Here is a 14,195-nt window from a genome sequence, read left to right on the forward strand (position 1 = left end):
TCCGGGTCCCCCCCCCCCCATACGTGGAGATAAGACTTGGAAGTCTCAGGGGGGCACAGCCATTATTGCTGGGAAGAGGGGGGGGGGGAACGATGATGATGTCAATTCATATATACATTAGGATCAGTCTACACCACCAAATAGGTGGGGACAATGCCCCCCCCCCCGTATCTTTGCCCATGGTTCCCCATGGTAACATATGCATATGCCCGTTATATGTAAGAGGAAGGGTTTCTGCACCAGATCCAGTGTGTTGCACATCCGCTGCATTGGATGGATACCACACCACACATCCATATAGGAGCTGCCTCTGTGCAACCATTCTATACAGTATATTGTGAAATTGTCAACGTAGACCCCATGCAGGTCCTGCGAGCCTGCGCATCAATTGTAACATCTCTTGCATCTTGTTAACCTTCATCACACATATGTGTGATGAAGCTAAGATGGTTGTCCATATGTATCCCTAGATTCAGTAAAGACGGAGACAGATTGCGCCTGATACCGTCGATCTCGATGTAGGGACATGTAACCTTCAGTTGATCTCCAACTGGAGATGATTAGAGTGAAGCCAATGCATGAGTCTGTTGAATGCTGCATTCACCAGTGGTTTGATGTCCTTTATTTTTTCACCGTGGGGCCCCAGCCAGTTTTCAGTAGCGAATCCAGAACTATGAACCACAATAGAGGCCTGCTGCACAAACCCTGTGGGCATCCGGATAGCTGCCACTTTGTAGCCAGACTGGCATCTGTAACAATTATGACATGCCAGAGCCTCACAAAACATCAGAGCACCACAGAAAGGCGTCCATTTAGCCAATAACTACTGCGAGACAGAACAGAATCTTAAAATACATCAGGAGACAAAGCTGCTTTCATAGTGTCAGGTTCATACATAGGAAGTAGAAAGGACTTGGTTGTGAATGCATGTCATTCTTCACCACACTGAGACGACAGTCATTATGGATATAAATCCAGTGTGCCCAAGAGAAAAATGCTAGAGTACAATGGTGCAAACAAAAACTTATGGTGTGACCAAGACTGCAATAGGGTACTTTTTAGTGATGAATCAGTATTTTGTGTCTCCCATGGTGATTGAGGTATCCGTGTTTGGCGTCTCAACCATGAAGCGGTCATAGAAATTTTCTACTTCAGTTATGGTAAGGGAGTTGTATGAATGCTGAGGGCCCAGGGAGGCTTTTGACCAGAAAAGTGAATTTTGATGTGTATTGAGAAACTCTAGAATACTACATGATACCATCGATTGAAGACTACATATCTTCTCATACTTCAAAATCAACCACTGCTTGGTTTGAAGAAAAAAAGAATTAAATTGCTTCCTTAGCCTTCAAATTTACTAGATGCGAGCCCTATCAAGAATTTATGGGGTGTCACAAAGAAATGCCTTCAGCATTTTTTGCCCTAAAAGACAAAAATTAACTTCTAATGAGTTTGAAGATTATTCGGGCAAGTATCAGTAAAAATGATTGTGTAAAAAATCTATCAGATTGTTTGCAAGAGGTTATTAAGACAAAAAGGGAGATGCCACAAAATATTTAATTGAACTCATTTCGAGTGATTTATCATAATTTTCGTAACAAAATAGTAATTTTCTGAATCAAGTTAAAAATTATTGTAATTTTGTGATTTTTCTGAAATACTGATTTCTTCTAAATTTGTAAAGTTTTGAGTTTTATTTTTGTTATATTTTCATTAAAGTATGGAGAATCAGTCGACGTAGTTTGGAAATTTTGGACATTCCAATGAAATAAAATCAATTTAAAAATCATGCAATGTGCATTTTTCACATTCTAATTTTTTGAATTGCAGCTGTAATATTTATTTTTGGTAATCAAAAGTCACAATAAAATAATGAAATAATTGAACCCCTGTTATAATGAACTTGGCAAAATTTTATTTTATTTTTAATTTTTTAACAAACCAAATTTTCAGTCCTATCCAACAGGATTTTCTCCAATTAGATCAAATGTAGCCCATCAAATTATTGGTCTCCTATGAAGTATTTTATAACAGGGTTTGACTGCATTTGAATTACAATTCAATGAATAATTTCTGAACAATGAAATATATTTTCATAGTGTACGTTAAATACATTCTATAATCCCATAAAACAAAATAGCAGTATACGCACAAAATTCATGGAACTCTAAAACTAAAAAAGAACATATGCAAACCAACAAACAGAACAAAATATTGTTATATCCAGAGAGCATTGTACAGACAGACTATCAAAGTTCTAGTGTTTCAGGTATTAGTAACGCAAGCGTCAGCACACAATGGAAAATCTTTCATTGGAAAACTAGCATTAGAAGCAAAGGACCAGTAGCGAAGCTAGGTCTACCACCATTAGTGTGTCACATAGATTGAAAATCCAGGAAAAAAAAACATACAACCAGCCCATTGTTCACTTACGGCTACTGAGGTCCCATTCTTGCCTGCACCTCCAGTGAATATAACGAAGAAATTGGAATATAACGCCACTGATGCAGCAGCTAACCCCATAAAAGTAGGAACAAATTTTAATTCTATATATGGCGAAGTAGTAATCTGGGGATTAAGAAAAAATAAAAAATAAACAAAACAGTGAAAAAAATTGATTTTTACAAAAAAATATTAATTTTAAAAAATACAATTGTGTAAAAAAAATGTGTCTACTGTGGAAGCAGGGTTTAGTTTTTTGTGTGATGCCTAATTTTTTATTAAATTTTCTTTTAAGAAAGCCTTCTGAAACACAAAGCAGACTCATTTTTGAAAGACTCAGAAATTTCATGCATAAGATGTCAGAGTCCATGTATGACTTTTGAACCCTATTTTTTAACATAGTTACAAACTCTGACAGGCTGTACCACTTGCTTTAACTGATGTACAGCCAATATATCAGAGTCGTTATGTCATGTCATGTGTTCTCAATACAAAAAATTTGTGAATAAAATTTCCTACTAATTTTCACAGGTACATCAAACAACAGGCCATGAGTAAAACTGTTAAATTTTGTTTCCACTTATAAAATGTTAAAATGTGTCAAAAAAAGAGAACAGTAGCACCCACCATTGTTTTATCATACTTGGTGGAGTGTAATGGGTGAAACACCCTACAATGATGTGACATGATTATCACATGGAATTCCCATGTCACAGAATTTCCATGAATCAGAATTCACATCATCTTTGACACGACGTGATTTCATGTGATGTCAGTGTAGTCTGTGCTTCGGCCTTAAGAAAAGCACCTCCTCACTAGTATGGAGAGAACCTATTTTGATCAATTCCACTAAGATATCATGTTGCATTAACAAGGGCAGCCTTTTATAATAGCGAAAAGAAACTGCCTCAACTACAAAATAGTCAGTTACTCAGTATGGTTTATTTCATCTTCTCGAAATTAAGATTTATTATTTTTTCTCCCTGAAAGATTTCAAGACAGTAAGCAGGAAAATGAGCATTCAATTTTTTTTAGTAATTGAGACCCAACTTTTCCTATGGTTTCAATCTTACCCTTACATGATTTTATGAAGCCTTAATAAATTTTCCTTTGATGCTGACACATTGGGTCTAGCATATTCACACCACGGCTAGAAAAATCTATGCAAAAATTTTGACTGGGCATGTATCTTTTCCAACATGCCCAACACTGCCGTATAAAATTCTGCTTCAGGCATGTAATTTTTTAAGACTTGTCCAGCCCTGGTTCACACCCCTTCTTTCTTGTTATTTTGTGCCACTTTAAGGGAGACCTTCCCACCACAGGGTTGGGAACCACTGTAATGGAGAAGGAAGGGGGCAGAAAATCCATACACAAATTACTTGTTAGAAGTTAAATAATGCACAGCTCATACCTTTGTAGACCATATAGATGGACCAAATACAGCGGAAATGATATGAATTAACATTACGGTGAACTGGGCTTCCGTAACATCGAATCTAAAAGTTAAAAAATAAATAGAATAAAAGAATTTAATAAGCATTTAAATTTTTGTTGTTTAATTTCCATATGATGTAATTTGGAAAATATAGCAAGACTCACTTCCCAAACCTCAGCATTCCTGATACATAAGTTTGCCAATGAGCCGAGTAGAAAAGTATAATGGCAGCAAAACACTGGAAGAACATCCATGACGGGTAAGTGCCTAACTGCACAGATATGCAAACACCAAGTGCCACAAATACTGTGGTGAAAAAAAAAAGAACTTCAATAAGATAAAATCATAAATTTTATGAAGAAAAAGTAGCGAAATCAAATATTTTCTTAGCCTTTAATCGTAACACCAAACAGTGGGGGGAAAAGTTTTTTTTTAAATTTAAAATAATCTACAGCAGGGATTCTAAAACTGTGCACCGTGGAACGATGACCCAAAACAGATTTTTTGAAGAGATTCTTTAGCTGTGAACTGCTCTAGGGAGCCGCAGATAAGTATTGATTAGGGTAAGGGGTGCCAGGGGTCTATAGTGATCTCTCAGTTATGCATTGTGCAGGGGAACAAAGAAAAAAAAATGCATAAGTGAGAGAAGCACAGAGATTCCGCTGTATTCCAATTTACCCGGGACCCATGTTATTTGAAAAGTCTGTGTCCTTTTTGAGTGAAAGTGGGTCCCTCTCAAAAAAAAAAATTATCTTGGAAAAAAGTATGGTGTCCTCCACACTGGTATTCTATGAATGATTTTTTTTTATCTAGGAATTTTTTCCAGCATACCCAGGTGTTTGATCACCAGCTTATATTTCTACGGGAAAATGTCCAAAATGGGCAAAAAAAAAAAAAACCTGCACAGCAACAGTGGTTCCTGAGCCTCAACAATCACTTTTAGAATGTTCACTTTAGTTACCGTGGTTCCCTAACAATACGTTTCAGACATGCATATGCCTTTGCAATGGTTTTCACTTCTTTGATCCTGTCGGTAATTGAAGAAAACCCGGGCAGCGACAGGTATTATATAACATAGTATACAATAAAACAATAGTTGTGGAGGCAACCTGAATATCTGCACATTCATGCATAAGATTAAAAACAAAAACTATACTGAAAAATGACAGATAATCACAACTAATCTTCACTCGCACCTGTGGACAGAGAATCGCAACCATGATCGAATAATTCGCCCAATGGTGAACTCGTTCCTGTTCTTCTCGCTTGTTTACCATCACATGCATCTAGGGTCTGGTACGCGAATAACCCAAGAGCACAAAGTAGAAATGCCCATCGCGGAGCCTGGAAAGATCCAATTAAAAATTTCATACATAAATAAAAATTTGCAATAAATTCCTGTACAAAAGCCTCACAATTAATTATATAAAATTGAAATGTCAGTTAAAATGCATTACTTATAGAGTTTTGTTATTAGTCCTTAATACTCACTGCCATTTTATGAGCAACTATTTGGAGAGTGTGGGGCCACTTCATTGGTTCAAAAACCTGCCATGGGTCACCAGAGGTGCCGGCACAAATCCAGTCCCGTATGTACAGGACTGAAGCTTGTATACGGGAAGGGACAGGGTGCATTTCATTGTGTGTTGATCAATTGAAACATTCAGGCGAACAACAGTATATATTGTTTTTTCAAACTTTAGAGGAACCATTGCTGAATTAGGAAAACACTTTTGTGCATGGATTGTAGCAGTGTGAAGCTGCACAACAACTACATCAGTTGGTATATGTTATTCAGTCAAAAAAACAGATTTTTCAAAAATATAACATAGACGAATATATATTCAGCCGAATGCTTCAATTATTGGGGGTTCAGCTCTGCCTCATGAAATTTATTGGTGGAGGCTCAAATAGCTTCAGGACCCCAAGTTTTGGTGCCTATGTAGGTCACTTAATTGAGTGATATGCAAATGTGCCACGGTCTGCTTGAGTAACGTGGAACTGCTCCATAGGTCACTTAGGTGATCTGGAAATGAATCAGTACATGTTAGAATGTGTGTGTGTGTAGTGAAACTTCTGTGACATTTGTTTCTGTATAATGCTAGTTATATGTAGTGCTGCCATCAAATTTTCCAACTATAAGTGAAGTGTAATGATTGAACAATTGTGCCATTGTAGGTCTGTTGCTCTTTTTTGGCAAAGCTTTTTTAACATGGGAATGAGATGGCTACATTTGCAACTCAAAGTTAGAAACTACAGAAACTGGAAACATGCTGCAGGCTGCTTGCTCTCGGCCTGGAACTGTGCCACAAGCACTCAAGTGATCCGCGAATAGGCTGAGTCATTTAAATCATGTGAAACTACACAGCAGATTACTCAAGTTATTTTTAAATGTGACATGGGGACACTTTAGTGATCTGGAAATGTGCCACAGGTCCACACACTCCCTAGGTCACACATTGATCCACACTCATTCTCATACAGATGCTGATCCAGGATAATGTGATGGGAGGGGCAAATTGTGTAAGTTTGTTTGATACGACCCATATTTTATGGGAGAGACAAATTTTCCCATATTATTCAGCTCTTGGAAGAGGGGGGGTCATTTTCCTCCCCCCCCCCCCCGATCAGCGCCTCAACAAAGGTAAACATCTCCAAATTCTATAGAGCGAAAGTAGACATCTTCAGCTAATAGTGCAGCAGTAGGCATCTTCAGCTAATAGTGCAGCAGTAATCATCTTCAGCTAATAGTGCAGCAGTAGGCATCTCCAGCTACAAATGAAGCAGACGTACATTTCAGCTACAAATGAAGCTGGTGTAGCTTCAAGTGGAGCAAAGACAGACATCTGCAGCTATGAATGAAGCTGATGTAACTTCAAATGGAGCGAAGGCAGACATTTACACGCGTTAAGTGATTCTAAATTTCAAGTTACTGATTGTTTCAAAAATTGTCCATACGATAAGTGATTGAGTAGATGCTCATTGGATAATTTTCATGGAGGCAAGCGCAACTGCCGCATGCATGCTACAGTCTACTCAAAATCAACGAAAGGAAAGAGATGCAACTCGCAGGAAAATAGTAATTTTTTATCTGGGGCACATTCAGAGATCAAAATAAACACCCTCAAGAGAGAACGAAAAGACCTCTACAAGATTGGCAGGCCATGCCCACTGGCGCATATATCTACTTACCAGAAAAAAAATAGAACCGCCTTTATTTCAATAAATTCCTTAAGCACTTACCAACTAAACCTGTGTAAACGACTCTTATCATCTGCATACATTTTAAAGTACTTGACAACTTATTCAGTTAACTACTTAATCACTTAACACTATGTAAGCTGACCTTAAGTTGATGTAGCTAGGCGGAGCGGAGGCAGGTGGATCAAAGGCGATGTGTTGAAAAAACGACATAATGTATAGGTGCTATATTACTCAGCTCTGGGGAGGGGCGATTACCCTCTGGATGTTCTCATGATCCCTCAATTTCTAGACAGAGTTGGATTTATGGTTTGCCCCTCTTCTCATATTCGAGTAATTTCATTGTTCACACTTGCTGCCTCCTCTGAACTTCCCACTCTGGGACCCCTCCTGTAAATAGCCTCTAGGGAGGGCGTATTTACTGTCTATGTGGGGGACCCTGCTTAACAATATAAACCCCTTCCCCTCAAGGGTGGGGCCCAAGACAATTACCATAATTTTTTTGTTTTTTCCATGCTAGAAATTCACTATGGAAGGACCACGTGGAAAGTCTGGCTTAGGGGCCCCGCTAGATAATAGCCAGCCTAGGAGGCCCACGCATAATAGAAAAAAAAATAAAAATAGAGCCCCGGAAATTAAAAAAAAAATTCACCTCTTGTATCCCGTCGGGACTGTAATAAATAAGAAGCAGCGACGTAAGTATATTGATGAGGAGCCCCACGACGGTCATGGCATTGGGGGCGAGCCACAGAGGGAACTTCTTGACCAGCCAGTTCCAAAAGGGCTGCATTATCGGATCCAAGAGGGTACATCCCGTCGAGCTGTACTTATGCTCGCTCAGCTTCTTCAGCTGTACCGCCGACAGCACCTCCGTCGTACCCAAAATCATCTTCCTTCTCTTGCAACGCTTTTAATGTTAAAATTTCGAATTGCGTCTCAACTCATCATCATTAACAATAACGATGTGATGTCATCACATTTACCAACGCACCACCGTGTAAACAACTTGTTGTTGTGTGGATGGTGGCCTGATCTCTGCGGATCGATGCAGATACGTTGGTTTCTTCGCCCTGCTATGACCACGTTACCATATGTCCCGTACAATAAAAATATGACGTCAGTAATATCTTTACAGCCAATCGTAAGACGCCTTTATATACTGTATTAAGGGGTTCTAGCCAATCGCTGTTCCTCATTCTGTTTTTTTTCCGGAACATCATTCGGACAGTGTTCGGAGCTGTAAATCTACTCTTTGCTCAGAGATGGACGACGAGTCCCGTATTTTCATTACGTTACTTAACTTTTTGAGAAAATGAAGCCCGTGTTTGTGGTCATTTTTTTTAAACGACAGCCATGTGTTGTCATCTAGTGACGAACCAGAATTTTATTTTTACAAGATATACAGAAGACTGGGTGTTGTGAAGATATTTATTATTTGAGATGTTAATTTTTTAAGGAAGGAAAAAACTCATCTCTGCCTCTACCGGGAGTCGAACCCGGGTCCCTTCCTTAAAAAATTAACATCTCAAATAATAAATATCTTCACAACATCCAGTCTTCTGTATATCTTGTATTAACAAGTGGAGAGCGACATTCATGTCATATAATTTTATTTTTCAGCGTGTCCGTTAGATAGCAGCACCAGTTCCACTTTGATTAAGAAATTTTCAACAACGCGGTAATTTCAAATCGTTATAAATTTACGCCAACGAAACGTCTATGGCTGAACTCCATAAAACTCCATAAAAACGAAAAGGAAATTATTATTTTTTACAAAAATGGTTGTAAATTGGTGCTGTTAGCATATTTTTTATTGAAAAAATACACCAACGCGGAAATTTAATTTATTAGAGAGAATTTTTTAATCAGCTTAAATAGCTAATTAAGGGTAAAATATTCAGTTTGCCTCGATTTTAATGTTATCTAAAAAAGATAAAGTGCTCAGCAAAGTTGAAGAGTAGTTACCTGGAATTTTATTTGCAATGCCCATTTTTTTTATATCAGATAAAAAGAAGTATCGTATTTACATATCCGTATTTTGTACTGAGATTACACTAAAAGATGTAATGCTAAAATGCTCAAAATATTAAGAAAAGAAATTGGTATATATGTCCGTTATATACCGGGGTTTTTTTTTTTTTGCCATGTCAGTAGACTAGATAATCCGGTTCATTCCGTAATCCGGCGTTTTTTATTCAAGTATCTAAGAGAAAAACATGTCACTACATGTCTGTGCGCAGAAGTTTTTTCAGTGAGCATAAAACGTGTTCACATTCAGACTTAGGGTTTCTGATAACAATATCCGTCATAAATCCAGAAACAAATAAAATGACCATACCTCCAGTCAGGGCCGTCTTAAGAGCATGATGGGCCCCGGGCCAAGTGATTTTTCTGAGGCCCTACCGGAAAAATTCTCAAAAAAATTCAACTGCTTGTTATTTTTCTGAAGTTTCTGAGGCCCCCCGGGCCGTGCCCGGGTGGGCCCATGCGTTAAAGCGGCACTGCCTCCAGTGTAATTGAACGGGACAACTCTGTTTTTCTTTTCACTCAGCTGGCCGCAAAAAATGTTCAATCTGCCGTTTTCTTTTCCACATTGTTCTAAAACAAGATATTTTTGTTTAAAAATAAAATCCAGGGTCTACAAAAGTTTACATTTGTTTTGCCTAATAATGAGCCTTTCAAGAGGGGACCCAAGGAAAAGTCTGCCCCGGGACCCCGTGAAGGTAAACTACGGCCCTGATAAAATCCTGAGTTTATCATTATTATTCAGCCATTATGAGGAGTTTGAGTGGAACTGTCTGATGTGTTCGTGTTCTACGAATTATGATAATTGTTTTAATTAATGTACGATTCGTTTCATAGATCCCCTGAGAATGTCTTTCAGCCGAATAACTGTAAAATTGAAAAAAACTGACCAAGAACTAAAAAAAAAAAAAGGGCCCCCTTTTGTTTTCACATTACATTTGTCTCCACTCTAAGTGGATCATTGCTATAGAAACTTCATGCTAACATGGATTATAGCCAGGGGCGTAGCCAGAAATTTCGTTCGGGGGGGGGACCAAAGTGACAGAACAATGGATTTGGCCATCTTTTTCCCTTTTTTCGGTCATTTTCTCACATTTCGGGGGGGGGACCAGACCCCCAAGTCCCCCCCCCCCCCCCGCTACGCCCTTGATTATAGCTGCTACTACTCCCCAAATAGGGCATTGTGAACCGAGCAGAGAAACGATTGTCGATAAGGAAATACACCTTCTGACCTCCTACATAGTCTTGCAGGTTGATAACGATAATCTGGAAAAAAGTCTGGTTTTCAACCTCAGCTTCCAAAAATACTTTTTTTTTTTGAGGGAAAAAGTTGATAACATAAAACAAAAAATTCTGATAGAAACATATAAACAATTTTTTTTCCCATGTTATGATATTGGTCCGTTCCGTGTTTTGCAAAAGTCATAAAAATATCCGATTGACAACATAATCGATGATTCTTATAATCGACGTATACTGTATTATTCTTAAATGGGCTTTTTCCACTAACTTCCAGTAATCCGGCGATTTCGATAATCCGTCACACCCTGGTCTGATGTGTACTGGATTAGCGACAGTCTACTGTATATTCAAATATACTCAGCACACCTAAAGGGTTAAGAACCACCTCAAGAAAGCGACAGTATTACTAAGTCATACTATACCTAAGACAAATAATTTCTTTTTAAACAATGTTCAGGGCAATGGAAATGCTTTTTTTGAATAACATCTGCAACAACAACTTTTTTTCAAATCAAAATTTGGGCTTTTAAGATTAGATTGTTAAACGGTATTTATTGTTTGAAGAAAAGAATTTTGTATAATGGAGTTTTTTTTACCATGTATATGCTATAGCTATGTATATTCAAATATATACCTCACCATAGAGGGTTAACCGAAGTTGAAAATAAGTTTCTCGCACTTTTTTTCTTTTCACAAGTTCTGCTTTTCAAGCTTTGTTGTACGGTTACCAGCATGTAGGTACTTGGTCAGCTGGGGAAAGCACACATTTTGGCTCCCTCGTATAATATAGAAGGTTAAGTTAAAGGGTGAATTCGGTGCCCTTTTCTATTCCATCATCAGGGGAATCTGACCCGTCTGCTCCCCCCCCCCCCAGATTCGCACGACCCATGTCAGGTACCCCCTATGGCCAAATTCGGTCGCAACCCATAGCTTAAGAACCTTCTGCTCCCCCCATAACTAAAATTATGGGGGGGGGGGGAATCAACATATATCCAGATTATAGGAGAAGCCAAAAAAAAAGTTCGTAGAGGAAAATGAAAAAAATTTTCAAAATGCAATGCGTGAAATCCAAAGAGGGATCGTCCCGATAACCACAGGCGTAAACCTGTATCCGGTCCGTGGTCCCAAATCCCCCCCCCCCCGCCCAATATTTGAAACCATTTCCATACTAACTTATAGAGATAGGTTGAGGCACCCCCCCCCCCCACAATATTTCCAATAACTTGGGACGCGCCTATACGTTAACAACAAACAGAGACCCTTAAAAACACAACAACAGAGAGATAGATCTTCGTCAACAAAAGCATCTGTTTTTCAACTCTTGCCCTTTTGAATTTGAAGTATATGTACGTAAAATGATGGTTTTATATCCTAAAGCTCGTCTCGTTTTAATATCAAATATGTAGTTTGATGATGAGGGATGATGAAAAGGAATTTTTGTATAAGAAACTAACATACGTCTACATCTTTTTTGTCCGCCTCCGTTCATGCTGTTATGGTGGTAATGCCCATTTCAAGGTAAGTTTGAAAGATCCATCACAACAAACCCTTTGGGGCCGTTCAAGTATTACGTCATCATCGATGGGGGGGGGGTTTCTGATTTGCTGACTTTTGATGACAGGGGGGGAGGGGAATTTGGATAATGCTTACGTCATCAGCCACCCTTTATGAAAATATGAGTTAGGATTCAGAGGGGCAGAGCTGATGACGAAATTTTGCTGACATGGGGGGAGGGGGCAAAAATGGCTAAAAATTTGCTTACGTAATACTTAAACGGCCCCTTTAACCTCCTACATAGTTCAGAAATGACTACGAAAACCAAAATTGTCCTCAATTTGGAGAATCCATGTCGTAAAATGGGTCAGTTGTAGAATAATTCATCTTTATACAATTTTAAATTCGGAATGTATATTCAGAATTTATATGTAAATTATATACATCATTTTTTGTTTTTTCATGCTATTAATTGACGATAGAAAGGCCCCTGAAAAGTCTGGTTTGGGGCCACTCTAAATATCCAAGCCTAAGGGCCCTGCTCCAGGATGTGGGGGCCATGTCTTTGATATTTATCTAAATCTCTGAAAAATACAGTAATTCCAAACTAAAGAAACAGGGTAGCTCTTGTGCTGTGCGACCCCCACGGAATGTCAAATTAGGGTAAAGAAATAATAGTAATTGCAAAAAAATTTGGTTTTTTTTTTGTCCGTAAAATTCAATTACAGCCTAGGCTGGGTCCTCTTTGGTGGCCCCCCCCCCCCCCACAAGTTAGACTTTTCACAGGCCTTTCTGTAGTGATTTTATAGCATGAAAAAACAGAAACTGTCTGTCAGCCCACCCTTGTGGGAACCATGTCCCCCCATAATTCAAACAACATATATCCACTGACTATAAATATCTTCTATATTTAAATGTCCTAAGACTAAGCCCCTCTGACTGAGATCAAAGATATTTAATAACCTCCTTAAAACAAAATTGGTCCCTGTTGTTGCCAAACGAACAGAGTGTAATGTACCCTTATCTCGACACTCAGACTAATCATTTATCCTTCCATTCCAGCAAATGCTACTGAACAAAAAGGCATTATTCTTATCGGTTCTGTGGTCCCACGTTTTCCTCTCCGTGATATCGAGAAACATCGAGACCAGCAGAGACACCATGTCCAAAAAAGACGTCGATGAAACGGCTGCGGATAGTAGTTACGACGACCAATCGCCGGACAGTAACAAGAAGATCCGAAACTCGAATCCGGCTCGGGACAGCTCCAAGGAGCCGCAGCAGCAGCAGTCAGGATCGCTCGTTAGTAAGAAGAGTGGGGATCATCACCACCACCACCATGGACCTTCGGATGAAATCCAGAGATCAGCTGGTCCTTCGATGAAGAAGGAGGAAAAATTCTTGAAGTCGTTCATCCCCGAAATCGTGGAATCGATCGTCGACGTCGACGACGACGACGCTGAAATGAATCGAGGCAAAGACAAATTCGTTGCTTTCGGAGGGTCGGCGAATGGTGGTGTCGTCGATGAGCTGGATGTCGAGTAGGTGCAAACGATTTCCCCATTATGTTCATTTCTCAACTGAAATTTCCCCCCTTTGGATGTATTTTTCTGGTCCACTTGATGTCGGAACCATCTCAACATCATTCCAGTGCCACCTTAACGCATGGGCAGGCTCTTAGGGGAATGGGACACGGCCCGGGGGCCTCAAGAGATAAGGGGGCCTCACAAAAATGAGATTTGGTTGAAATTTTCGTGAATTTGCCCGGTAGGGCCTCAGAAAAATCACAGCCCGGGGGCACATGATGCTCTTAAGACGGCCCTGCGCATGAGCCCAGCCCCGGACAAGGCCTGGAGCATCAAGTGCAGAGGGGCTTCATGAAAATTAGATCTGATTTAAATTTTCGAGAGTAGCACATTAATTGGTAGGCAGTCATTTCTAGCCAGGTACGGAAGCACAGGCGGAGATTGGAAGTCTGATGGGCACGATGATGATAATATCAATTCATCTATACATATATGCATTCGATCAGTCGACTTCACCTTTGATGCATGCTTGGGGAGCAAGGTATCTCCGCCCGTGTACGGAAGGGGGCCTCAGAAAAATCACTTCGCTCTCGGGGGGGGGGGGGGGGCTATGACGCCCAAAAAGAAGGAGCATGCTCCTAGCCCATTAGCCCATTCAGGGTTTCCGAGCAACACCTTTCTTTCTTTCCTCAACGGCACCATTGACCTCAGGGAAAAGTGATATTCTGATTCCCCTTACCTGGCTGGAAGGGCCTCCTAAAACATTTACGTACTTACCCTCGAAAACCGCAGGACCGAAGACTAATTATCGTGAGGCCCAATGACCT

The 14,195-nt window shown here is 39.6% G+C and overlaps 1 protein-coding gene across 2 annotated transcripts in view; it reads right to left on the minus strand.

Annotated features, from left to right (window-relative positions):
* bbc (choline/ethanolaminephosphotransferase 1 bbc) overlaps nucleotides 1-8,107 on the minus strand; it is a 32,687-nt gene extending 24,580 nt beyond the window's left edge. The window contains exons 1-5 of one of the 2 annotated variants that reach the window (XM_089250648.1): nucleotides 7,734-8,107; nucleotides 5,077-5,224; nucleotides 4,045-4,186; nucleotides 3,857-3,941; nucleotides 2,434-2,568 (exon numbers count right to left, since the gene is read on the minus strand). In XM_089250648.1, the coding sequence (XP_089106774.1) occupies nucleotides 2,434-2,568; nucleotides 3,857-3,941; nucleotides 4,045-4,186; nucleotides 5,077-5,224; nucleotides 7,734-7,970 (747 nt within the window). In that variant the 5' untranslated portion in view covers nucleotides 7,971-8,107. The remainder of the gene's footprint in view (nucleotides 1-2,433; nucleotides 2,569-3,856; nucleotides 3,942-4,044; nucleotides 4,187-5,076; nucleotides 5,225-7,733) is intronic. The other variant, XM_089250650.1, reaches the window with a different exon arrangement.
* Between the last annotated feature and the right edge of the window lie 6,088 nt (nucleotides 8,108-14,195).

The sequence above is a fragment of the Pholcus phalangioides genome, unplaced genomic scaffold (assembly GCF_987345545.1).
Source record: "Pholcus phalangioides strain wild (caught in Gottingen) unplaced genomic scaffold, Ppha-v1.0 ptg000024l_1, whole genome shotgun sequence".
Lineage (NCBI taxonomy): Eukaryota > Metazoa > Arthropoda > Arachnida > Araneae > Pholcidae > Pholcus > Pholcus phalangioides.